The 26,018-nt window shown below is 52.5% G+C and overlaps 1 protein-coding gene across 1 annotated transcript; it reads right to left on the bottom strand.

Annotated features, from left to right (window-relative positions):
- Positions 1–9,828: 9,828 nt before the first annotated feature.
- Positions 9,829–10,785, bottom strand: LOC309603435 (olfactory receptor 14C36-like; the record flags this gene model as incomplete). The annotated part of the gene is made up of 1 exon (XM_082338288.1): positions 9,829–10,785. One exon carries the CDS (start codon positions 10,783–10,785, stop codon positions 9,829–9,831), a length of 957 nt encoding a protein of 318 aa, XP_082194414.1.
- Between the last annotated feature and the right edge of the window lie 15,233 nt (positions 10,786–26,018).

Below are 26,018 nucleotides of genomic sequence, written 5' to 3'. Positions count from 1 at the left end.
CCACAAGGCCATATGTAATGCACTTGCCTGTAGCTCTTACGGGTCGGGATCTATTATCCCAAACGGGAGCCAAACTTGTAACCCAGCATTTTGAGGAGCGGCCATGGTTGAGCCGCCCATCTTAAAACTCACCTGGACTACGACAATGCCAGTGTGGGTAGACCAGTGGCCGCTGAAACAGGAGAGGCTGCATATTTTACAAAATTTAGTTAAAGAACAACTAGAAGCAGGCCACATTGTGCCTTCCGCAAGCCCTTGGAACACACCCGTTTTTACCATCCCGAAAAAATCTGGAAAATGGCGATTGTTGCGTGATTTACGAGCGGTGAATGCTGTAATGCAAAATATGGGGGCATTACAGCCAGGATTACCCTCCCCTGTGATGATCCCAGAAAATTGGGACTTATCATGGATTTGAAGGATTGGTTTTTTACTATTCCTTTGCATCCTGAAGATGCAGAAAAAATTGCATTTACAGTACCATCAATCAATAAACAGGAACCGGCAAAAAGATACCATTGGGTGGTACTACCTCAAGGAATGAAAAACTCACCTACTCTGCGTCAAAATTCTGTAGCATGGGCCTTACAACCATTCCGAATGAAACATCCATTTTTACTAGTTTTTCACTGTATGGATGATATCTTAATTGCTGGAGAAAAAATGGACGTGGAAGGAACTTTACAAAGGTTAATAGAAACCTTAGAACCGAAAGGTCTTAAAATTGCTCCAGAAAAGGTACAACGACAAAATCCATGGCAATCTTTAGGATGGACAATTACTGGGAGCACAGTCAGACCACAGAAGATCATACTCAAAACAGACATTAAGACGCTCTCAGATGTTCAAAAACTAATGGGAGACTTACAGTGGGTAAGGTCAGTTAGTGGAATAACTAATGATGATCTAGCTCCCTTGATGCCTCTGTTGGGAACCTCAACCAGAGCCGATGAACGACGAAGCCTGACGAAGGAACAAGAGCAGGCATTGGATCACATTCTAAAAAAGGTTTTGACAACAGTTGTTCAAAGAAAAATTAGTGATTTGCCTTTGCAATTTTTCATTGTTAACTCATCACCCAGCCGAAAACACTTAATAGGACTGATAATCCAAATAGATAGCCCACGCATCAACATTTTAGAGGGGGTATTTTGATCCTATCAGCCAAAAAATACCGTCTGTACACGGATTGAACTATTAGCTAATATGATCATCAAAGGTAGAAGAAGGATTTGTGATCTGACAGGACAAGGACCTGAAACCCTGTTTGCACCTATAGCACAGAATTATTTAGATTGGCTTTTAGCAACATCAGAAATGTTCCAAATCGCTTTAGCCGAATGTCCAGGTACTGTAACCAATAACTATCCTTCCACGAAAATTTTGCCGCTTTTACAAAATCAGGACTTTGAAGACATCCCTTATAGATCAGAAGTACCAGTTGAAGGGCGTACGGTATTTACTGATGCTGGAAGAAAACCAAAACGAGCTGCTATTGCTTGGTATGACAATAATCAATGGAATCATCAACTTCTTACAGGTCATACCGCCGACTCTTTACAAACCCTCGAGCTGAGAGCGGTGTTATGGGCCTTTCAACGCTGGCCCGACAAACCTCTAAATGTAATTTCAGATTCGCTCTACGTAGTAGGAACGGTACAGCGCCTGGAAGGCGCTATGATCAAATCACTGAAGAATAACACCTTATATATGTTATTAATGCAACTTTTATTTTTATTGAATCAACGCACTAAACGCTATTTTGTGACACATATTCGTGGCCATCAATTTGATCAAGGCTTGTCGATTGGAAACAACATAGCCGACAAGTTGGTTGCTACCATCTGGAAAAATCAAAACATTAACCTGTTTGAGCAGGCCCGTTTATCTCATGAATTTTTACATCAATCTGCAAAAGTATTGGCGAAACAATTTGATTTAAAACTATCAGATGCCCGAGGCATCGTCCAATCCTGTCCTGCCTGCCAAAAATCAGGATTCGGTTTAGGTCTTGGGGTCAGCCCTCGAGGTCTGGGAGCCCTACAATTATGGCAAATGGATGTCACCCACATCACAGAGTTTGGACGGCAAAAATATGTACACGTTAGCATTGATACTTATTCGCATGCAATCTGGGCCACTGCTCAAACAGGGGAAACAGCCAAACATGTTGTAAAACATATGTGTGCCTCACCTTGCCTCCTCTTGCCTTTCCCTTCTCTTCTTCTGCAGCCTCCCACCGCCTCCTCTTCCCACACCTTGCCTCCTCTTGCCTCAGTCTCCTCCTCCTCCTCCTCTTTGCTTCACCTCACACCCTTTTGCCTTCTCCTTTGCCTCCTTCTCTTCCTCTTCCTCCTACTCCTTCCTCTTACCGCCTCTTGCCGTTGCCTCCTCCTGCTTTCTCCCATTGCCTCCTCTTCCATACTCCTCCTCCTCTTGCCTCCTCTGCCCTCTTCTTGCCTCCTCCTCCTGCTTTTCTTCTTGCCTCTTCTTCTCTCCTCCTCCTTCACCTCCTCTCTCCGCCTCTCGCCTCCTCGCGCCTCCTCTGCTTCCTCTTCCTCTTGCCTCCCGCTGCCTCCACTTCTCTCCTTCTCCTTCTTTGCCTCCCACTCCTCTTCTGACGCCTTCTTGCTCTCTCTCGCCTCCTCCTCCTCGCACCTCTCCTTGCCTCACCGGCCTTTGGCCTTCTCTTCCTCCACACCCTCCTCAAGCCTCCTCTTCCAGCCTAGGGCCTACTTCTCTTCTTCCTCTTGCCTTTTCCTACTCAGCCTCCCTTGCCTCTTCCTCCTCTTGGCTCCTCTCTAAGCCTGCTCTCTTTGCCTCCTCCTCCTCCTCCTCGCGCCTCCCATTGCCTCCTATTGCCTCCGCCTCCTCGCGCCTCTTCTGCCCTCCTCGCGCCTCCTCCTTTTCCGCTTTTGCTTGCCTCCTCCTTCTTTGGCCTTCTCGCCCATTGCCTCCTCCTCCGCCTCCTATTGCCTCCTGCTCCCTCAGCTCGCATCCTCGCCTCTCCTCCTTTTGCGCTTTTGCTTGCCTCCTCCTCCTTTACCTTCTGGCTGTGGGATATCTGAAAAGCCAAGGACATGGAGTGAGCAACCCAGACTCAGACTATGTGGACTTAATCTGCATTTAACGCAAGAGGAATTCAAGGATGCTGCGAAGGTCGACTGCGGTTTGGAAGACATGAAAGAAGCAGATTAAGAGGAAGAAACTATTGGCTTGCAATGTTGAAAGCAAGATATGGGAGAAGCGGGCGGTGCGTGTGAGCTGTTGTTACGGACGAATCAGAATATCGCTAGTAGCGCATGAACAGCACATTGCCAAACATAGTTAACCAAGTAACGATAAGTTTATGCATGATTAGGAAGGCAAGAAACTGTATCAACTAAGCTGTGTATGTGATAAACTGACATTTTGCTTGATCATATTGATCGTGTGCTGTGTCCGTGACTTCCGCGTGAGCAAGGGGGAAAAAAGGACAAGAAGTGCTTTAATTGTGGAAAACTAGGCCATTTTAAAAAAGAAGGTAGGAGTCCAATTAATACTGAGGGTCGGAAAGAAAAATGGTGTACGAATTGTAAAAAAGATAATCACGACACCCAAGAGTGTCGGAAACCGGGAAACACGGCGCGGAGCGCGCCACACCCACGCGTGAAGACACAAGTGCAGGGTGCTTGGACCGCTGCGCAGCCGCCACAGCCGGTAGCGCCGGAGTGGACCTGGCAACAGCAGTAGACATAACCTTAATGACGTCTGAGGTTAAATTAATTGCTTCAGATCAACAAGGACCTCTAGGGCATGGGTTGAGCGCATTGCTCATAGGCCGTTCTTCGATATCACGAAAAGGTATATTTATAGTACCAGGACTCATCGATGCGGATTTCTGCGGAACCATAAAGAGCATGGTATATACCTTAACGCCACCACTTACGATACCAGCACAGTCTAAAAATAGCTCAATTAATACCATTTCATGCGTGTGTCCCTAAAGCGCATTCAATTGTACGTGGGCATGGAGGTTTTGGATCCACAGGAGTACCAAATGTGTTATTAGCAATAGATATTGCCAAGGGAAAACCTGAAGAAAGGGTAACATTAAGACATCCTAATGGACAATCTTTAGCACTGTCAATGTTAATTGACACGGGGGCAGATGTCCAACAGCAGCTCCATCACTGATTTCCTCCTGCTGGCGTTCACAGACACACAGGAACTGCGTCTCTTGCACTTCTAGCTCTTCCTGGGCATCTACCTGGCTGCCCTCCCGGGCAACAGCATCATCATCACCACCGTAGCCTGCAAGCACCGCCTCCGCACTCCCATGTACTTCTTCCTCCTCAAACTCTCTCTACTTGACCTGGGCTCCATCTCTACGACAGTCCCCAAAGCCATGGCCAATTCCCTCTAGGACACCAGGGCCATCTCCTTCTCGGGATGTGCTGCACAAGTCTTTCTGTTTTCATTTTTTGTTTCAGCAGAGTATTGTCTTCTCACTGTTACGGCCTATGACCGCTATGTTGCCATCTGCAAACCCCTGCACTACGGGACCCGCCTGGGCAGCATAGCTTGTGTCCACATGGCAGCAGCTGCCTGGGGCAGTTGCTTGTTCTATGCTGTGCTGCACGCTGCCAATACATTGTCACTACCACTCTGCCAAGGCAATGCTGTGGACCAGTTCTTCTGTGAAATCCCCCAGATCCTCAAGCTCTCCTGCTCACACTCCTACCTCAGGGAAGTTTGGCTTATTGTGGTTAGTCTCTTAGTAGTATTCAGCTGCTTTGTTTTCATTGTGCTGTCCTATGTGCAGATCTTCGGGGACGTACTGAGGATCCCCTCTGAGCAGGGACGCCACAAAGCCTTTTCCACGTGCCTCCCTCACCTGGCCGTGGTCTCCCTGTTTGTCAGCACTGGCATGTTTGCATACCTGAAGACCCCCTCCATCTCCTGCTGCCCCTCCTGTCCCATAGACTGGTAAAAGATGGTTTGTTCCTTGCTCAGAGGCAGGGGTCTGCATTGGAGGGGATCATATGGAGGTTTCTGAATTCTCCCTCCCACAACATTTCTGCTTTTAGTTTCCTCTCGTTCCCTGATCACATCCCTGCTGCCTGGAGATTTTCCTGCTGGGAGGCGTTTCCCTGTCCCATGTCTTTTCCCTGTCAGCGCTCACATACCCCATCCCAACCTCTGTGCACTCACCTTGGACTTACAAAAACCTGCCTGTTTGCAGGGCACTGGCTGGGTGCATGTGTCTGCACACTGCTGCCTGATCTCCTCCAGAGTTCTACCTCAATGCACAAAGGCCTGGGAGACCTTGCTGGGGAAGTCTGAGGCAAAGAGGAAACAGATTCTCAGATCTATCTGCACCTGCTCTTATTAAGTTCAGCACTGACCACACAGGATTTTTGTTTCTTCTTTAACTGTTGCTGAAGCTGTAAACACTCCTTATGGTGCCCTTCCATTGCCTTTCAGGTTTAGACCGAGTTTTGGTCTGGACGCTTGCTGAGCTTGGAGGATGCTGTCCTTGAAGAGCAGCTGTCCTGAGCTCTGCCACCATGTCACAGCTCTGTCTGCTCAGGAACAGCTCCAGCTCCTCCTGCCTGTGCCCCTGGCTGAGGGCACTGCTGCACATTTGCGCTGAAGCACTGGAGCTGTGAGACCAGGCAAGCTCATATTTGCCATAAGGAACCCTGGTACCAAGTGTCCAAGGCCTCATGTGTGCAAAAGCAGAGACATGGTGTGGGCAAAAGGGAGCTGCATGTCTTCCTAGCCCCAGGTCTAAAGACGCAGAAAGAAATGCCTGTTTCATTGAACTGAGGATAAGTCCATAAGGAGAGGATAAGGAGCAGAGTACTGTCTTCTCACCATCATGGCCTATGACCGCTACATTGCCATCTGCAAACCCCTGCACTACGGGACCCTCCTGGGCAGCAGAGCTTGTGTCCACATGGCAGCAGCTGCCTGGGGCAGTTCTTTTTTCAATTTTCTCCTGCACACTGCCAATACATTTTCATTACCCCTCTGCCAAGGCAATGCTGTGGACCATTTCTTCTGTGAAATCCCACACATCCTCAAGCTCTCCTGCTCCGATGCCTGCCTCAGGGAAGTTGGCCTTATTGTTGTTAGTCTCTTTCTGATCTTTGTGTGTTTTGTGTTCATTGTGCTGTCCTATGTGCAGATCTTCAGGGCCGTGCTGAGGATCTCCTCTGAGCAGGGACGCCACAAAGCCTTTTCCACGTGCCTCCCTCACCTGACTGTGGTCTCCCTGGTTTTGATCACTGTCATGTTTGCCTGTCTGAAGCCTCCCTCCATCTTCTCCCCATCCCTGGACCTGGTGGTGGCAGTTCTGTACTCGGTGGTGCCTCCAGCAGTGAACCCCCTCATCTACAGCATGAGGAACCAGGAGCTTAAAGATTCCATATGGAAACTGATCCAATGGGTGCTGTTTCACTGACAATAACCTGCCTCCCCTCCTCTGCGCGTTTTCCAGAGTTTATCTTGGGCCACGAGTCTGATTTTTTCTCTTGTCATAATTCTACTTAGAGATAATTTTCTGGGTTTATACTGCTTCTGTGGACATTTGATCCTGGTTTATTCTCATTCTGTGGATGTTCGATCCTATCGTGTCTGACCCTTGCACAACACTGTGTCACATGTGGCCTGTCAGATAGCAGCTCTTCAATAAAAGTGGATCTCTTGGGTTCAGTGCCAAGAAAATGTCCAAGGAATAAGTCTTGCAATGTTTCTGTTCTCTTGTGGTTCTCAGTAGTTTTGTGATTAAGCTCAAGGTAACACTGGATTCCATTCGATCTGGTTCTGGTTTTATAGGCTCTCTTTTCTGTGTCCAATGGCAGTGGTGATGGTCCATGAGCTCCCCATTATCTCCTCAGGTTGCTTCCTATATGACAGGACTGATAGCATGTACCAGACTCTCTGGAAATGAATTTGGAGGGGTCAGGAGAGGATGGGGACTCCCCACATGCCCTGAGGTTGGAATAAATGGAGACCCAGAAGGAGAAACACTGTCAAAGGTGAATTCCCCCAAAAGTGAAGCACTAAATGGAGGTATCCATGAAGAAGGACTCTGCAATTTCATGGCGGTCACTGGGAACCCAGCAGGCACAGGGAAGGGAGAGTGGAGAGCTGCAGGAGCTACCTGAGGACCCCCAGGGCCAGGACTCTGGTGCTGTCCTGGGGAGTGGGGCTGGTGGCAGCAGAGGAGGGGGCAAAGTCAGTCAGGGTTGGGGCTCACCTACAAGATGAATTGAGGAGAGCCAGAGAGTGCCTAGCCTCTGTTTCCCCATGCCCTTGTGGCCAGCACCAGCCCTGGGGCTGATGGGGAGCCTGAACCCCGCTGTCTGCCCCCCAGCAGCTGCTGTGGCCTTCAGAGGGGCTGGGGCTGTGGGGTGAGTGCCCAGAGCTCTGCAGCAGCCTGCGCTGGGCAGTGCCATGGAGCCAGCCCAGACTGGGCTGCTCTCCTGGGCTGGGCTGGGCTGGGGAGAGGGCAGAGGAGGTGGGGAGAGCTGGGGAGGGGCTGGGCTGGAAAGTTCCCAGGAAACAAAAACACCAGCGTACAGCTCAGCTGTGTGAGTGTGGAGGGTGGGGGCACGCAGCAGTGTCCTCACACAGCCAGGCCTGGCAGAGACCTGAAGGGCCAGCAGAGCAGGACCTGGTCTGTGCCATAGTCCCTGCACACCACGAGCAAGCTGCCCCAGGGCGATCACCACAGACCTCCACCTATTCTGTCTTCAAAAACCTCTCCAAGGGAAAGATTCAGTGAGTCATAGAAGAAATCATGTCTGAAGAGAGCCCTGAACATCATCTTGCCTCACTCTGCTGCTCAAGGCAGGGTGAGCCAGATGAGGTTGTTCAAGGCCTCCGCCAGCTTTACATCATCCAGAAAGGAGCTGAAAGTGCGCTCCATCACATCATCCAGGGCGATAATAAAGACCTTTAACAGTGTTGGCCCAAGTGCTGGTCACTGAGGGATGCCGCCAGTAGCTGGCTGCACAGAGGACTTTGTACCACTGGTGACATTTGGGCTTGATCGTCCAGCCAGCTTCCCACCCAATGTCCACTTCTTCAGCCCAGATAGCACTAATCTGGCTATAAGGACACCACAGGAGACCAAGGCCTTGCAAAATTCCATGTACACAACACGCCTTTCTTTCCCCTGCCCTTTTTGGTTCAGCAATTCCTTTCTTGTCCTTCAAGTGCCTGGAAATGGCTGCAGGAGGCCATGTCCCATCCCCTTCCCAGGGACAGAGGTAGGCTGACCAGTCTGTAATTCTCCCAGTTCCCATTCCTGCCCTTCTTGAAGATGGGATTGACCTCTGCCTTTTCCAAGGACCTCAGAACCTCTCTGATGGCTCTGACACCTTTGAGAGCACAATCCAGAATCACGGGCAAGGGTGACTTGGCAGACAGGAGCCCTTGCAAGGAGCCTGTCCCAGGAAGCTGAGATGAATCTCCCTGAGCCCTGGGTTTGTTCCTGGAGTCACACACAGAAAGGGCAGGGTTCTGTCGGGCGTCTACATCTGAGCTGGCCTCGTGGACTCCTTATGCACCCAGGGGTGTTCAGAGACATAGTCTTTCCCTCTTACACGCAGAGGCAGGGCACTGCAGGAGTCATAGGGACTCTCTGGCCTCCTGCTGCCACTGCCAGAGGCTGGGAGGCACCTCAGCTCTGTGGTGTATCGCCCTGCTCTGCACTCATCTGAGGTGCCCCTCATCATGAGGAATGGGCACGGGGACCTCGGCTCAAGGAATCACATCCCAGTGCTGCATTCAGGTGGTTTCCCCTGGGATGTTACTCCCAATGTGAAGTGACCTCGAGGCAGTGTCTGTCCCACAGGCCTCCATGGAACCCCAAGGAATAGCTGATGGCATTTGTGCTCACTCAGGTTCATCTCAGCTCACGTACGTGATGTGCATGCTTACATCTCCTCTGTACAAGGCAAACATGGACTTCTGACCTACTCCTTTGGTGACCTTCCACGGAGGGACAAAGAACCTCTTCAGGCTGGGGTGAGAGGCCAGTGCTGGGAATGGTGGTTGTGAGGGGCTAGCGTAGGATGATTGCCCTGGGGCAGCTTCCCCAGGGTGTGCAGCGAAACTGGGCACAGACCAGACCCAGCTCTGCTGGTCCTTCAGGTCTCTCGCAGGGGTCCTGGCTGTGCGAGGATGCTGCTGCGGGCCCCAACCCTGCACACTCACATTCTTTAGCTGTATAGTGGTGTTACCCTGTACAGGCCATATTCTTGGGCATGGTCTTGAGAAAAACTTTGGAAGAAGACGTAAGCCTTCAGGCACTGCCCTGAGGAAATCACCTTTCTTTATGGAAATGCTCTTATGGAGGTCAGCTCTGTCACAGAAGTGCCCATTGCCTGTCCCTCCCTGTGGATACAAGACAACCACGTAGCACAATTGTGACCAAGCTGCCAGAGCACTCAGGGCTGACACCAACGCAAGGGATCAGAAAGAGAGTGTGGAAGTGGAAAGAGAACAGCCCTGGAAGACCAAGTGATGGTGCTCCCTGGCAGTGCTGCCATGCCGGGACTCTTTTCCCCTCCACCCATGCACACAGGAACTGTCCCTGCAGCTCCAAAAGCCCTTGGAGGAAGGATCTCAGGAAAGAAGAAGTCACAGAAAGGACTTTATTTTGTTTAAAAACACAGGGAGCACAGGTCCTCATTTACACAGCCACTCAGTCAGAAAATAAAGGCAGCGAGTGAATTAGGAAGGGGATGACAACATTATCACAAGGCAAAAAACCACCACCAACAACAAAATACAGAAGACAGGCTGGACCTGTAATGAGTTACATTATACCTGCTATGCAGAAGATGATGGGCAGTTTATTGCTTCAGAAAAACATGCAGTTATCAGCTTCACAACTGCATCCTTGAGCTGCTGGTTCCTCATGCTGTAGATGAGGGGGTTCACTGCTGGAGGCACCACCGAGTACAGAACTGCCACCACCAGATCCAGCGATGGGGAGGAGATGGAGGGGGGCTTTAGGTAGGCAAATGTGCCAGTGCTGAGAAACAGGGAGACCACAGCCAGGTGAGGGAGGCACGTGGAAAAGGCTTTGTGGCGTCCCTGCTCAGAGGGGATCCTCAGCACGGCCCTGAAGATCTGCACATAGGACACCACAATGAAAACAAAACACCCAAGTGCTAAACAGACAATGACCACAATAAGCCCGGCTTCCCCATAGTAGGCATCTGAGCAGGAGAGCTTGAGGATCTGGGGGACTTCACAGAAGAACTGGTCCAAGGCATTGCCGTGGCAGAGGGGGAGTGAAAATGTATTGGCAGTGTGCAGCACAGCATAGAGGAAGCCACTGCCCCAGGAAGCTGCTGCCATGTGGACACAAGCTCTGCTGCCCAGGAGGGTCCCATACTGCAGGGGTTTGCAGATGGCAACGTAGCGGTCGTAAGCCATGATGGTGAGAAGAGAATACTGTGCACCAACCAAGAAGAATACAAAGAAGACCTGAGCAACACATCCTGCGTAGGAGATGGCCCTGGTGTCCCAGAGGGAATTGGCCGTGGCTTTGGGGACAGTGGTGGAGATGGAGCCCAGGTCGAGGAGGGAGAGGTTGAGGAGGAAGAAGTACATGGGGGTGTGGAAGTGGCGGTTGCAGACTATGGCAGTGATGATGAGGCCGTTGCCCAGGAGGGCAGCCACGTAGATACCCAAGAAGAGCCAGAAGTGCAAGAGCTGCAGCTCCCGTGTGTCTGCAAATGCCAGGAGAAGGAACTGGGTGATGGAGCTGCTGTTGGACATCTGCTGTCTCTGGGCATGGGGATCTGTTCAAGAAGGAAAAGATAGTGACAAGTTAGGGAGATTTCTCTGAGCAAAATCAAAGCCATCTCTCATACACACAGACACCCTTTTCCTTTTCTAGGAGACCTTCCTTCAGCTCTGTGGCTGCAGCCCTGGTTGGTGCTGGCTGAATGTGCCATGAGGAGCAGGGGCTTTTCCCACTGGCTGCTTAGGTGTCAGCCCTGCTCTGCAGCAGTGGGTTCATGGGAAGAGTCGGGGCAGGGGCCAGTCCTGGTGTTTGACCTTGTCTCATGAAACCGCTCCTAGTGCAGAAGGGGCTGTCAGCATCTGCACTCCCAGTGATAAGGAACTGAGGTGGCAGAAGGCAGTTTGAGAGGTTTGGGTTTTTTACAGCTCCTCCTCCCGTCCCACCCTGCGGTGTGTTTTTGTATATAAGAAACCCTCAGCATTTGTGCTGCACTCAGGGAGAACAGAGGGAGTCCTGTCAGGCAAAAGGAGTGAGGGGAGGAGGACTGTCCCTCCGTCTGGCTCCCAGTTTCCCTGGGCTTTCACCTTTCTGAGATGGAGGGTGATCACACTCTTGTGTTACCCTGAAAAGCCACCAGGCACTGCTGTGAGCAGAGGGATCCACCTCAGATCACTAAATGTCTCACCCTTTCTCAAGGTCTCAGGTCCCCACTTTTAGCCCAGAACACACACAGGGCTCATTTCACAAACCCAAAAAGACGTTCTCTATGCATCTCTGCACTTCTCCATGGGGTTTTCAGATAAGACAAAGGCTCTGTAGGACAGCTTTGCATCCTGGAGGGAAGCTCACAGCTTGAAAGGAATCCTCAAGGAGATAGCCAAGTGTCCTAATGATGGCATCTGATTAAGGGAAAACCAGCTTATTCTTCAGCCCCAGAGATTGAATTGCACACAGCCCCACAGGTTAGAGGAAAGCTGGGACACTTGTTCCCATGGACACACCTGCATGAAAGGACCCACAAGATCCGCCTGTGACTAGTCAGCTTAAACTCTCATTCCTAGAGTGCCTGGCAGCAAGAACAAAGTAACAATGGAGAAACAAGGCAAAACACAGTGAGGGTGTGGCTGAGAGAGGCCAGGGCAGAGGCATTGGGGCACTCAGACAGCGTTCCCCTTCCCCAGCTGTGCACGCCACCTCCCAGACACCACCATTGCCGGGCAGCTGCTCTCAGCCCCTGTGCTCTGCAGAGGGAAGTGGGCCCGTGGCTGCAGAGCTGCACCACGGCTCTGCTGGAGCTCTGGCTGCAGAGGAGGTGGTTCACGCCTTGGAGCCCCCAGCCCTGAGGGCAGAGGCTTTGGTGGGTGGGAGAGGAGGCAAGGGGGCTTGCTCAGAGGCAGGGGTCTGCATAGGAGGGGATCATACGGAGGTTTCTGAATTCTCCCTCCCACAACATTTCTGCTTTTAGTTTCCTCTCATTCCCAGATCATATCCCTGCTGCCTGGAGATTTTCCTGCTGGGAGGTGTTTCCCTGTCCCATATCTTTTCCCTGTCAGCGCTCACAGACCCCATCCCAACCTCTGTGCACTCACCTTGGACTTACAAAAACCTGCCTGTTTGCAGGGCACTGGCTGGGTGTGTGTTCCTGTTTGCAGGTGGAAAAGGGCAGGTCAGAAGAACCCTGATGGGTCCAGCAGAGGTGATGCTGGTGCTGTCCATAGGCAGAGCAGTGGCTGAGGGCATGTTACGTGGCTTCTGACAGACCTATTGATCACCCAGTGTTGCAGCTCAGGAGTCTCAGTGACTTATTAGAACTTCAGAGCTCCTTTTCCATTGATCTTTTTCTCTCCCCTTCCCTACACCCCTGGAATAGGAAACTCAAAAGACAAACTCAGGAAATCTCCTTATCGTTCTACTAATCCCTGCCGTGATCTTCTCCTTGAGACATCCCCTTGGAAATATTCTGGGGGTGATGTGGAGCTGTGAGCAGCCCTGACCCATGCAGCACTCTCTCAACAGCAGAAGGACCTTGCCTTGCTGGGGGCTGCTCCTTCCACCCACAGTTTTGCCCCACAGCACCATGGTGAGTTCCTCAGACAGGCTGAGTGCTGACCCTGGCAGGCGGCAGAGTCCCTGCCCCAGCACACAGCCCCCTGCGGTGCAGGGACCCTGCTCGGAAGGACAGCCCTGGGCACCCCTGGCTGCACACCCACCTTCACAGCCCTGCATCCATCCCTGGGAGAAGACTGCCATCCTGTTCTGTCCCTCTGATGGTGCAGCAGGGAGTCCCTGCTCTGGAGCACGTCCTCCGCCTCTACACCAGAGTATCTCTGAGAATGGTACTTACATATCTCGCAGCCTGCGCCACACACCAGCTTTAGGAAATCCCACCAGGATCTGCAGATGCAATGCTCCACAGCCACAGACTTACTGTCTGTGAAGATTTCTCTCCCGGTGAGCTCTCAGCATCTTCCCACTCCCAAATGCCTTTAACCTCTCTCTGCCTCGCTCCTCTCCCCTCGCTGCCTGCAGGCAGTGCCCTCAGCCCTGTTGCGCTGTGCAGAGGAGCTGCTCCTGGGCAGAGCTGTCTCTCTGCAGTGCTGCCCACTTGCCAGCAGCTCCCTCTGTCCCAGGAGCCCAGCCCAGCTCAGCAGCAGAGGCCCAGCCCAAGGCACCACTTTCTCTGCCCCTCTGGGCTCCCTCCAGGTGTCCCTGGGGCTCCAGGGGAACCTGCTCTGAAACAGGCTGAACTCATCACTGATGTTCCCTCCCTCAGCTGCGGAGACACAATTATTCCCAGCACTGTCATTTCTCCTATCAGGAAAAGATTTGGGCAGGAGAATCAGCTTACCTTGTCCCATCACGAGACAGGACAAGCAGACAGTGACAAGGAGGGATCTGCGTTACCCCTGCTGAGGGAAGGGATGCAGATGAGTCAATAGACACATCTCATTTGTGGGTTTGCAGTCCTGGGGCTAGAAGGGGACTTAGCTCCCTCCCATGCACAACACAAACCAACAGGAGGTGGGATTCCTCTTGCATCAGGTGTTCAGGTGGGCACAAAATAGGCACCTGCATGGGAGCTCCTTGCCTCAGTTCCCATGCTGATTAATGGGGATGGAGGGCAGGACTGGGCTGTTCAGACACAACGCCTGCTGATATTGAAGGTGTCAGGAGTGGTCAAAGATCTGTGCAGGCAACTGCAAGCTCTAATGGAGCCGTTCGTAGAGACAGGCCAGCATCTGGGGGAATCCTCTTAGAGGCTGCTGGGAATTTTCTTTGGCCAACTGAAATGACAGCTGATGCCCCAATGAGGGCAAGTGAAGCTGCCCCCACTCATTATGTTCAGGGCAGCCTTGAGTTATTCATCTGAACCACTGGAGCCACGTGCCACAGGGAGAGCTCAGGCTCTCTCTTTCTCTTCTCCATCAGCCATATTTACCAGGTCTCCACTCACTCTACTGGCAGTTGCCTCATGTTCATCCCCACATTGCCTTACAGAGATCTGGGTGTCTACTCAAGTTAATGTTTAAATCCAGGCCCACAGAGCTCCATGAAATGCCCAGGCTTGCAGAGACAGCACAGGACCAGTGATGAGTAGCGTTTCTCAGGGGTCAGCATTGGCGCTGGTGTTGTTTCACATCATTGTCGGCCACATGGACAGTGGGATTGAGTGCACCCTCAGCAAGTTTGCCAATGACACCAATCTCTCTGGTGCGGTTGACATGCTGGAGGGCAGGGATGTCATCCAGAGGGACCTTGACAGGCTGGAGAGGTGCGCCTGTGTGAACCTCATGAAGTTCAACAAGGCCAAGTGCAAAGGTCCTGCACATGGTTCGGGGCAATCCCAAGCACAAACACGGGCTGTGCAGAGAACGGAATGAGAGCAGCCCTGAGGAGAAGGACTTGGGGGTGTTGGTTAATCAGAAACTCAACATGACCCAGCAATGTGCTCTCGCAGCCCACAAGGCCAACCACATCCTGGGCTGCATCAAAAGAAGCATGACCAGCAGGGCGAGGGAGGTGATTCTCCCCTTGTACTCCAATCTCATGAGACCCCATCTGGAGTACTGTGTTCTGGTCGGGGCCCCCAACAGAAGAATCATAGAATCCTAGAATGCTTTGGGATGGAAGGGACCTTTGAAGGTCATCTAGTCCATCCCCCCTGCAATTGGCAGGGACATCTACAACCAGATCAGGTTGCTCAGAGCCCCATCCAGCCTGGCCTTGAATGTTTCCAAGGATGGGGCATCTCCCACCTCTCTGGGCAACACCTTCCAGTGTTTCAGTACCCTCATTGTAAAAAAGTTCTTCCTTATATCTAGTCTGATTCTACCCTCCTTTAGTTTAAAACCATTACCCCTTGTCCTATCGCTACAGGCCCTGCTAAAAAGTCTGTCCCCATCTTTCTGATAAGCCCCCTTTAAGTACTGAAAGGCCGCAATAAGGTCTCCCCACAGCCTTCTCTTCTCCAGGCTGAACAACCCCAGCTCTTTCAGCCTTTCCTCATGACAGAGGTGTTCCAGCCCTCGGATCATTTTTGTGGCCCTCCTCTGGCCCCGCTCCAACAGGTCCATGTCCTTCCTGTGTGGAGGACCCCAGAGCTGGACGCAGTACTTTGGTGGGGTCTCCCCAGAGCAGAGTAGAGGGGCAGAATCACCTCCCTCGCCCTGCTGGACACATATCTTTTGATGCAGCCCGGGCTACAGTGGGCTTTCTGGGCTGCGAGAGCACATTGTTGGCTCACATCTGGCTTTTAGTCTGTCGGTACCCCCAAGGCCTTCTCTTCAGGGCTGCTCTCAATCCCTTCATCCCCCAGCCTGTACTGATACCAGGGATTGCCCCGACCCAGGTGCAGGACCTTGCACTTGGCCTTGTTGAACCTCATGAGGTTCCCACAAGCCCACCTCTCCAGTTTGTCCAGGTCCCTCTGGATGGCATCCTGTCCCTCAGGCGTGTCAACTGAACCACTCAGCTTGGTGTCATCTGCAAACTTGCTGAGGGTGCACTCGATCTCGCTGATCAAGTCATTGATGAAGACATTGAACAGCACTGGCCCCAGAACGGACCCCTGAGGGACACCACTCATCACTGTTCTCCATCTGGACATCGAGCCATTGACCACTACCCTCTGGATGTGACCATCCAGCCAATTCCTTATCCACTGAACAGTCCACCCATCAAATCCATAGCCTTCCAATTAGAGAGGAGGATATTGTGGGGGACCATGTCAAAGGCCTTACAGAAGTCCAGATAGATGACATCCATAGCTCTTCCCTCATCCACTGATGTAGTCACTCCTTCACAGAAGGCTACTAGGTTGGTCAGGCAGGACTTGCCCTTGGTGAAGCCGTGCTGGCTGTCCCGAATCACCTCCCTGTCCTCCATGTGCCTTAGCATAGCTTCTAGGGGGTTCTGTTCCGTGATCTTCCCAGGCACAGAGGGGAGGCTGACAGGTCGGTAGTTCCCAGGGTCCTTTGTACCCTTTTTAAAAATGGCTGCAATATTTCCCTTTTTCCAGTCCCCAGGGACTTCACCCAACTGCCATGACTTTTCAAATATCATGGAGAGTGGCTTAGCAAGTACATCAGCCAGTTTCCTCAGGACTCTGGGATGCATCTCATCAGGACCCATAGACTTATGTACCTTCAGGTTCCTTAGGTGGTCACGAACGTGATCTTCTCTTACAGTGGGAGGACCTCTGACCCCCCAATCCCCATCACATGGCCCATTGACTCGGGAGGTGTGAGGAGAGAGGTTGCCAGTGAAGACCGAGGCAAAGAAGTTGTTGAGTACCTCAGCCTTCACCTCGGCTGTTGCTGCCAGCTCGCCACTTCTGCTCATCAGAGGGGGTCCGCTTTCCTTAACCTTCCTTTTCTGGTTAACGTACCTATAGAAGCCCTTGTTATTCTTCGTATCCCTCACCAGGTTCAGCTGCAGCCGAGCCTTGGCCTTCCAGATCCCGTCCTTACACAACCGGGCAGCATCCCTGTACTATTCCCAAGCTACCAGTCCCTTCTTCCACTGCCTGTGCAATCTCTTCTTGCCCTTTAGTTTGACCCCACAGGTCATGGCTCAGCCATGCCAGCCTCTTCCCTCCCTTGCCCGATTTCCTGCACCCGGGGACTGAGATCTCTTGTGCTCTATGGAAAGCATCCTTGAAGACCTGCCAGCTCTGTTCTGCTCCTGAGGCCCCTGAGGGCCGTTTCCCAGGGATCCTGTTGATTAACTCCTTGAAGAGCTGGAAGTTTGCTTTCCTAAAGTTCAGGGTCCTGACTATACGCTTCACCTGACCCTTATGTCTCCGGACTGTGAACCACTGCGTGATCACTGCAGCCGAGGCTGCCTCCAATCCAGACATCACCAATGAGCTCACTTACATTGGTGACCACCAGGTCCAGTACTGCATCCCCTCTGGTATGGCTGTCTATTACCTGGCTTAGGAAATTGTCCTCCAACAACATGGGTTGGCCCCTGCAGCACATGGATGTCCCCAGTGGAGCAGATATCAACACTGCAACCCATGGAAGACCCCACACTGGAGCAGGTGGAAGTGCCCTGAAGGGAGGTTTAACCTCATGGACTGCCCGTGCTGGAGCCGGCTCCTGGGAGGAACTGCAGCCTGTGGAGAGGAACCCACACAGAAGCAGGTTTTCTGGCAAGACCTGTGACCCCGTGGGGGACCCATGCTGGAGCAAGTCTGTTCCTGAAGGACTGCACCCTGGGGAAAGGACCCATGCTGGAGTAGTTTGTGAAGAACTGCAGCTCATGGGAGGGACCCATGCCGGAGAGGTTCACGAAGGACTGGATCCCGCAGGAGGGACCCCACGCTGGAGCAGGGGAAGAACGTGAGGAGGAAGGAGCGGCAGAGACAAAGCATTATCAGCTGATTGCAGCCCGCATTCACCATCCCCCTGTGCTGCTTGGGGGAAGGAGGGAAAGAAGTCAGGAGTGAGGCTGAGCCTGGGAAGAAGGGAGGGGTGGGCGTAGGGGGTTTGAGATTTGTTCTTAGTTCTCATTATCCTGGTCTGTTTAATTGGCAATCAATTCATTTCAGTTCTCCGCGTTGAGTCTATTTTGCCCATGACAGTAACTAGGGAGTGATCTCCTTGTCCTTATCTCGACTCATGAGCGTTTTGTCATATTTTCTGCCTTGTCCTGGTGAGGAGGAGGAGGGACAGAGCAGCTTGGTGGGCACCCGGCAGACAGCCAAGGTCAACCCACCACACACCCTTGCTGGCTCTTCTAATCCTCAGTGACAAAGCTAATCCTACCCATTGTCCTTCCCATAGGGGAGCTCTTTACATCTGACCTGCTCCTTCGCAAAGGAGGCATCTTCCCCTCCTCATCTGCCCTGCTACTCTTTCTGGCAGAGCCTGTCTCCCTCCGTTGCAGCACCCCAGGTGAGCAAGCTGTCCCACCACATCTAATTTAATCCACAAAACTCACAGGGCTGTGAGGGTCCAGTTTCTCCTATCTGTTCCCCTGTTCCTCCTGCCTGTGCACATTTGGGCTGCGGCACCGACTTGTCCCAGGAAAACATGGGAGCAAGGGCCCAAGACCCAACGTATGGAAAGGCTTTGCTTCAGGGCACAGACGCGCTGGAGTGTTTGGTAGATGGCAAGGTAAGGAGGAGATGAGGTGCCCACAAAGAGAGCAAACCCTGATGTCTCCAAGGGCAGAGGAGCAGGGCTGGGCAATGACACCTGGCCCAGAGAGGACTTTGGTGTTTCTGCATGAACTCTGCAGAGCTGTGGGGCTTGCAGGACAAACTGCAGGGAGGACAGGGAGCTTCAGAGAAAGTCTCTGGGGGTAACAGACTTTGATCCAGCCACTCTGTGAACATTGTTGTCATCTTCCCTCTTTGTAGCATCAGGCAGGTGAATCTCAGAGACTGAGAGAGAGAATAGCCAAGGGCTGAGAGCACAGGGAGAGGGGAGGGCACCCTGCTGTGATCTGCCTCCCAGTCCTGCAGTGCCCCTGGGTGTAGATGGGACAGACCTTGCATCTGTGCTGTGGTGCTGGTGTTCAGGTGGCACACAGGCACCAGACCCACCTGGGGGGCCCTGGGCTGTCTGCCCCACAGCAGCTCCAAGAGGGCACAGCTTTTCTGGAGGTCCTGTGCTGTGTTTGCCTGCTGAGTGCAGTTGTGTTTGGCACCCCAGGCACCGGGCATGGCACTCGAGCCTTTTTTTCATGCCATTAAAATGAGAGCCCTGATGTATTTAGTGCAGGGATGTGGATGCGACTTAGCTTCGCGGTGACTGGAGCTCCCGGGAGTACAGTGGATAGAAGAGACCTGGGTCTCTGTCTGGGGCAGTCCTCCATTTGGTTACCTCAATAGCTCTGCATGCTCCAGGGAGATACTTGACAAAGGCACGGAGGTGGCTGGTGTCAGTGTGGGTGGCAAAGGATATCCCCGTTCCCCCTCGGGCCCTCAGGTGATGCTCAGAAGAATGTGGGTGTTCTCAGAGATTTTCCATCAGAGCTTGCAAACACTTGCCCACGTCTTGGACCACCCCTGGCACCTCAGTCATCACCAAGTGTCTGAGTGTGAGCGCCTGAGTCCCCACTGAATGAAGCCAAGGGGCTCAGAGCAGGAGCTCACAGGCAGGCCACTCTTTTATGCCCTCCTGAACTAAACCAGAGGATTCCCTTTGGCATGTGGGGTGCATGGGGGGAGCTGGATGCCACTTCAGGCCCAGGGTTTCCAGCTTGGGATGAGATGCCTGTGTTGCCTCGGCTGAATCCCTGCGTTGCACAGGGGAAGCCAACCCCTCCCTTTCCCTGCCTGTGTGTCTTTTTGCTATGGTACAGGAATGGGAGTGTCCAGAGGGGAACATTTACACCTCTTGCAGTCAACCACGCTCTGGTAGGACAAACCATGCTGCTGGAATCAGTCTTTCTCCACGGTTTAGTGAGGGATTGTCCATGATTCCTTGAGTTGACTTCAAAACACGTTCCCCTGGAAGGACCAAGCTGCCTTGCAGGAGCTGTCAGTCCTTGGAGCCCCAGGGACATCTCAAAGGAGTCCGGAGGCGGCAGAGAAAGTGGTGCCTTGGGCTGGGCCTCTGCTGCTGAGCTGCGCTGGGCTCCTGGGATGGAGGCAGCTCATGGCAAGTGGGCAGCACTGCAGAGAGACAGCTCTGCCCAGGAGCAGCTCCTCTGCAAAGGGCAGCAGGGCTGAGGGCGCTGCCTGCAGGCACCAAGGGGAGAGGAGTGGGGAAGAGAGAGATGGCAATCTGGAGGGTAAGGATAGCTGAGAGCTCACTATGGGAGAAATCTTCACAGCCCTAAATACAGTAAGTCTCTGGGTGTGAGGCAGCACCGCTCCGGTTCTTGGAAAGACCTCCTAAAGCTGGCACATGCCACAGCTTATGGAATGTGTCAGGAGGACCCTCAGAGATTCTCTAGTGTAGAGGAGGAGGACATGCTCCAGAACAAGGATTCCCCACTGCACCCTCAGAGGACTGGCTGTGATGGCTGCCTTCTCCCAGGGATGGCTGCAGGGTGTGAAGGTGGGTGTGCAGCCAGGGGTGCCCAGGGCTGTCCTTCCGAGCAGGGTCCCTGCACCGCAGGGGGCTCTGTGCTGGGGCAGGGACTCCGCCGCCTGCCAGGGTCAGCACTCAGCCTGCCGGGGGAGCTCCCAACAGCGCTATGGGGAGAAGCTGTGGGTAGAAGGAGTGAGCCCTGGCAGGGCAGGGCAGGGTGCTTCCGCTGTTGAGAGGGACCTGCATGCATGAGGGCTGCTCGCAGCTCCAGATCACCCTGAGGACATTTGCAGAGGGTCCTGCTGAAGGACGTTGGAGCAGTATTTACCTGAAAGGGAAGGATTCTGTGCTTTGAGTTTTTCCACTCTTGCTTGGCTGGGTGGGCAGCGGGAGATGGGAATTTATTTCTCTGCTCTGGAGTAGGCAATGAGACCCCAGTTCTCGCTAGGACTTGTCTGAGCTGTTGCTTAGCCCCTGCACACACAGAGATGCCCCTGGGCAGTGCCCTGCTGCCAGGAGGTGCCTGCAGGGCAGAGCTGAGCACACAGCAGGTGGGATGGGCTCTGGGAGCATGGAGAGGGAGGAGACGTGGGGACAGAGAAACTGCTGCCAGAAGGCACAGCTCTAGGCCTCAGAGACATGGGCAGGGAGCAAGAGGGAGCTGCTGCCAGAAATGCTGTGGGAGTGGGGATTCAGGCATCTCCCTGCCATCCCCTGCAGTGCAGACACAGTTCCCAACGCAACCCTTGATCTCCTCTCCTACCCATCAGAGCCTCTGCCCCCAAAGCCATGGGTCCAGGTCATGAGTCATCACCTCAGCAGCTGGACCTCCAGCTGAAGGCTTCTTGGAATGTGGTACACAAAGAAGATGCTAAAAGCACTTGCCCTACAGTGTTATCATCTGAGCAGCAGTGAGCACAGCTGGGTAAGGAGGCTTCACAGCATGCCCATATGTCTTTCTGTCCTCGCTTCATTTTTTTCTGGAGCATTGCTCCAGAACACAGAAGAGTGTTCTTCCTTGTTTCTCCACCTGTCCGTGGTACTCTTGCTCTCTGGGGTTGGGGTGGGGATGTGGGTCAGCTTTTGTTCTGATGCTGACTGTGGAGGTCCTTCCCCTAGGGGTATCTTCATGGAAACTCGGTGCCCAAGCTGCATTTTAAGCTGTGACGACTCATGGCATTCCGTTGGTAGTAGTGGAGACTGAGCTGACTCATTCCTCATTCAGCTCAGGGAGGGACTTTTCTATGAGTAATGGCATGTTTTCTTCCTCAGAGAACTCTCTCATCCTTGGACAGGTCCTCATACCCAGAGGGAGCAAATGTCCAACAGCAGCTCCATCACCCAGTTTCTCCTCCTGGCATTCGCAGTCACACGGGAGCTGCAGCTCTTGCACTTCTGGATCTTCCTGGGCATCCACCTGGCTGCCCTCCTGGGCAACGGCCTCATCGTCACAGTCATAGCCTGCAACCACCACCTCCACAGCCTCATGTACTTCTTCCTCCTTAATCTCTCCCTCCTCGACCTTGGCTTCATCTCTACCACTCTCCCCAAAGCCACGGCCGGTTCCCTCTGGGAAACCAGGGCCATTTCCTACTCAGGTTGTTCTGCCCAGGTTTTTTTCCTTTTTGTTTTTCATGTCAGCAGAATTTTTTCTTCTCACACTCATGTCCTATGACCGGTATGTGGACATCTGCAAACCCCTGCACTACGGGACCCTCCTGGGCAGCAGAGCTTGTGTCCACATGGCAGCAGCTGCCTGGGGCAGTGGGTTTCTCAATGCTGTGCTGCACACGGCCAATACATTTTCACTCCCCCTCTGCCAAGGCAATGCTGTGGACCAGTTCTTCTGTGAAATCCCCCACATCCTCAAGCTCTCTTGCTCACACGCCTACCTCAGTGAATTTGGGCTTGTCATGTTTAGAGCTTTTGCATTTTGGTGCTGTTTTGTTTTCATTGTGGTGTCCTATGTGCAGATCTTCAGGGCCGTGGTGAGGATCACCTCTGAGCAGGGACGCCACAAAGTCTTTTCCATGTGCCTCCCTCACCTGGCCATGGTCTCCCTCTTTCTCAGCACTGGCACGTTTGCCTACCTGAAGCCCCCCTCCATCTCCTCCCCATCCTTGGATCTGGTGGTGGCAGTGCTGTACTCGGTGGTACCTCCAGCAGTGAACCCCCTCATCTACAGCTTGAGGAACCAGGACCTCACATTGAAGAACGGCCTATGAGCAATGCACTCAACCCATGCCCTAGAGGTCCTGGTTGATCTGAAGCAATTAATTTAACCTCAGACGTCGTTAAGGTTATGTCTACTGCTGTTGCCAGGTCCACTCCGGCGCTACCGGCTGTGGCGGCTGCGCAGCGGTCCAAGCACCCTGCACTTGTGTCTTCACGCGTGGGTGTGGCGCGCTCCGCGCCGTGTTTCCCGGTTTCCGACACTCTTGGGTGTCGTGATTATCTTTTTTACAATTCGTACACCATTTTTCTTTCCGACCCTCAGTATTAATTGGACTCCTACCTTCTTTTTCAAAATGGCCTAGTTTTCCACAATTAAAGCACTTCTTGTCCTTTTTTCCCCCTTGCTTTTTTGATACCAACGGCTTCACTGCTGCACCTACAGCTGCGGCCATAACCGCAGCCTTTTCTTGTTCTAACGTTCGCTCAGCCGCCTCTAGCAACTGGCCTGTGCTGGATCCTCTTGGCAACACACGGAGTGCTCTTTTGGTTTTTTCGTTAGCGTTATCAAAAGCAAGCATATCTAAGAACTTTACTTTCATTCCCTCATCCATATCTGGATGAGCCATAATTGCAGCGTGCAAACGATCAATAAACTTGCCGTACGCTTCAGTGGGTCCCTGCCTTACAGCGGTAAAAGCAGGTCTAATTTTCTCATCATGCACGTTAATAAGAGCTTTATAAGCTAACTCCTGACTCAATTGCAATGCCTCGGTAGCAAACTGCGCTTGCCAATCAGGTCGCGTAAAAGGCCCTGCGCCCGTTAACATTTGAGCCTGGATTCCGAATAACGGATCGCCTTGTTGTCGAGGTATTGAAGCTGCCCTATCACAGGCAGTTTGCCAATGTTGGAAAAATTGTAATTGTTGCGATGGTGGTAATAGCATCTGGACAATCATTCTAGAATCATAAGGAGTTAATAACTGTGCTGAAAAAACGTGCTGTAATATAGATTGAGTATATGGTGATTTTAAACCATACTGAGTAACAGCGCTTTTTGCTTCTTCCAATATTTTCCAGTCCAGTGCTTCCCATACACCTCTCCTGTTGTTATCAACTCCAACAGGAAAAGCCATGGGTAAAACCTGTCCCTCTATCATGGCATCTCGGATAACACCTTTCCATCGCATTGATGGATCCCCAACTCCTCCCACCAACATCCCTTGCCCGAATACCCCCCCCCCCCCCGACGGTTGTTGTGGTGGCAAAGACGGAAAAGCACCAGTTTCCACCGGTGTCCTAGTTGGAGCAAAAACGTTGGGTGCTGACCGTCCTGGGTATAATGCGGACAGTGACGCTGGTGGGTTTTCTGGCGGGACTGCCAATCGCGCTTCTAAAGTCTCTAGTCTTTTTATCAATTCCTGTAATTCAGCTTTCTCCTCTAGAACACCATTGTTTTCCTCCTCCTCTTCGCCACCTGGTGGCAAAGGAGGGTAAAGTGAGGTGGTCGCCACCGGTGAGGGAGGTCGATTTGGTGGATCGGCCTCATCGTAACTCGGAGGGCGATCCGACTGTGGTACATCGGGCGATGGTGGAGTAGCCTCCGCAGCGTTTTTTTCTGGCGACTGCACTTCGGTGGTGGTGGGAGCTGCAGTTGCAGTCCCTGCTAGGATCCGGACCCCTCCTGCAACGCGGGCTGGGGTCGCTGCAGGGATTGTCGGACCCGAAAACAACATACTGGTTGCAGAGGTGGGCCCGCCACCTGGAGTCAAAGCCGCGAATGCCGATGCAGCGACTTGCCGCTCCTCCCCCATGCTTTTTAAAGTTTCATGAATCAGTCTCCACACAGTGGGGAATTTGCTCGCCTCTTTGGATCCTTTACTTATTTCTTCCCACAGTTCTGCCCCTATTTCCTCCCATGTCATAGCATCAAAGGCAACTCCAACCGTGGGGATCAAATCCTTTCCTTTTGCCCAGAGCAATAATGCTTTCAGAGTAGACGAGTCATAACTTATACCTCTCGTTGAGAGGATATGTTGGAGGAGCTTAACCACCGCTGACTCTTCTTTTGTCATGGTAGCCCCCATCTCCTCCCCGGCCGCTCACCTGATCAGGGTGAGATTCCACCTTTCGCGCTAGCGTTTCCCGAGTGCTGGGGCAGCACTCACCTTCGGCCGGCTTCCGCCCCCTCCGTTCTCGGTTTCGTCAGAAAATCCAACTCCGATCTGAGGGTCCCTGTTCGGGCGCCACCTGCTGACGCGGAAGTCACGGACACAGCACACGATCAATAGGATCAAGCAAAATGTCGGTTTATTACATACACAGCTTAGCTGATACAGTTTCTTGCCTTCCTAATCATGCATAAACTTACCGTTACTTGGTTAACTATGTTTGGCAATATGCTGTTCATGCGCTACTAGCGATATTCTGATTCGTTCATAACAACAGTTCACACGCACCGCCCGCTTCTCCCATATCTTGCTTTCAACATTGCAAGCCAATAGTTTCTTCCTCTTAATCTGCTTCTTTCATGTCTTCCAAACCGCAGTCGACCTTCGCAGCATCCTTGAATTCCTCTTGCGTTAAATGCAGATTAAGTCCACATAGTCTGAGTCTGGGTTGCTCACTCCATGTCCTTGGCTTTTCAGATATTCCACACGCACAAGCAAAGGAAAGCTAGGAATTCATTCACTCCTTCCCATTGGCAGGCAGGTGTTCAGCCACCTCCAGGAAAGCAGGACTCCATCACGCGTAACGGTTACTTGGGAAGACAAATGCCGTCACGCCCAATGTCCACCCCTTCCTCCTTCTTCCCCCAGCTTATATACTGAGCATGATGTCATATGGTATGCAATAGCCCTTGGGCCAGTCTGGGTCAGCTGTCCTAGGTATGCTCCCTCCCAGCTTCTTATGCACCTGGCAGAGCACAAGAAGCTAAAAAGTCCTTGACTAGTGTAAACTCTGCTCAGCAACAACGAAAACATCAGTGTGTTATCAACATTATTCTCATCCTAAATCGAAAACGCAGCACTCCACCAGCTACTAAGAAGAAAATTAACTCTATCCCAGCTGAAACCAGGACACTCCTCTTGCCTCTTTTCGCCTCCGCCTCTTCCTCCTCCTTTCCGCTCCTTTTGCCACATCAACCTCTAGCCTCCTCTTCCCTCCTCTTGCCTCTTCTTCCTCCTCCTCTTTACTCTCTTCACCTCCTACTCATCCATCCTGCTCAGCTTCCCTCCTCTTCCCTAATTCTCACGCTTCCTCCTCCTCCTCCTCTCTCTCTTCCTCTTGACTCCTCCTGCTCCTTCTGGCCTCCTCTTGCCTCCTCCTCCACCTCCTGCTCTTGCTTCCTCTTGCCTCCCGCTCCCTCCTCCACTTCCTCCTGCTCTTGCCTCCTCCTCTTCTTCCTTCTCATGTTGCCTCCTCTTGCCTCTGCGTGCATCCTCCTCCTCTTACCTCCTCTCTCCTCCTCCTCTTGCCTTTGCTTGCTTTTCCTTGCCTGCTCTTCCCTCCTTCTCCTCTTCCCTGTGCTTTCCTGCTGGAGGAGAAGGGAAGAGGAGGAGAAGGAGGCAAGAGTCTAAACGAGGGAGGAAGAGGAGGCAAGA

The sequence above is a fragment of the Platalea leucorodia genome, assembly GCF_965183815.1.
Source record: "Platalea leucorodia genome assembly, contig: HAP1_HAP1_SCAFFOLD_84, whole genome shotgun sequence".
In the NCBI taxonomy this organism is placed as follows: domain Eukaryota; kingdom Metazoa; phylum Chordata; class Aves; order Pelecaniformes; family Threskiornithidae; genus Platalea; species Platalea leucorodia.
This window is presented reverse-complemented; position numbering and strand designations above follow the sequence as displayed.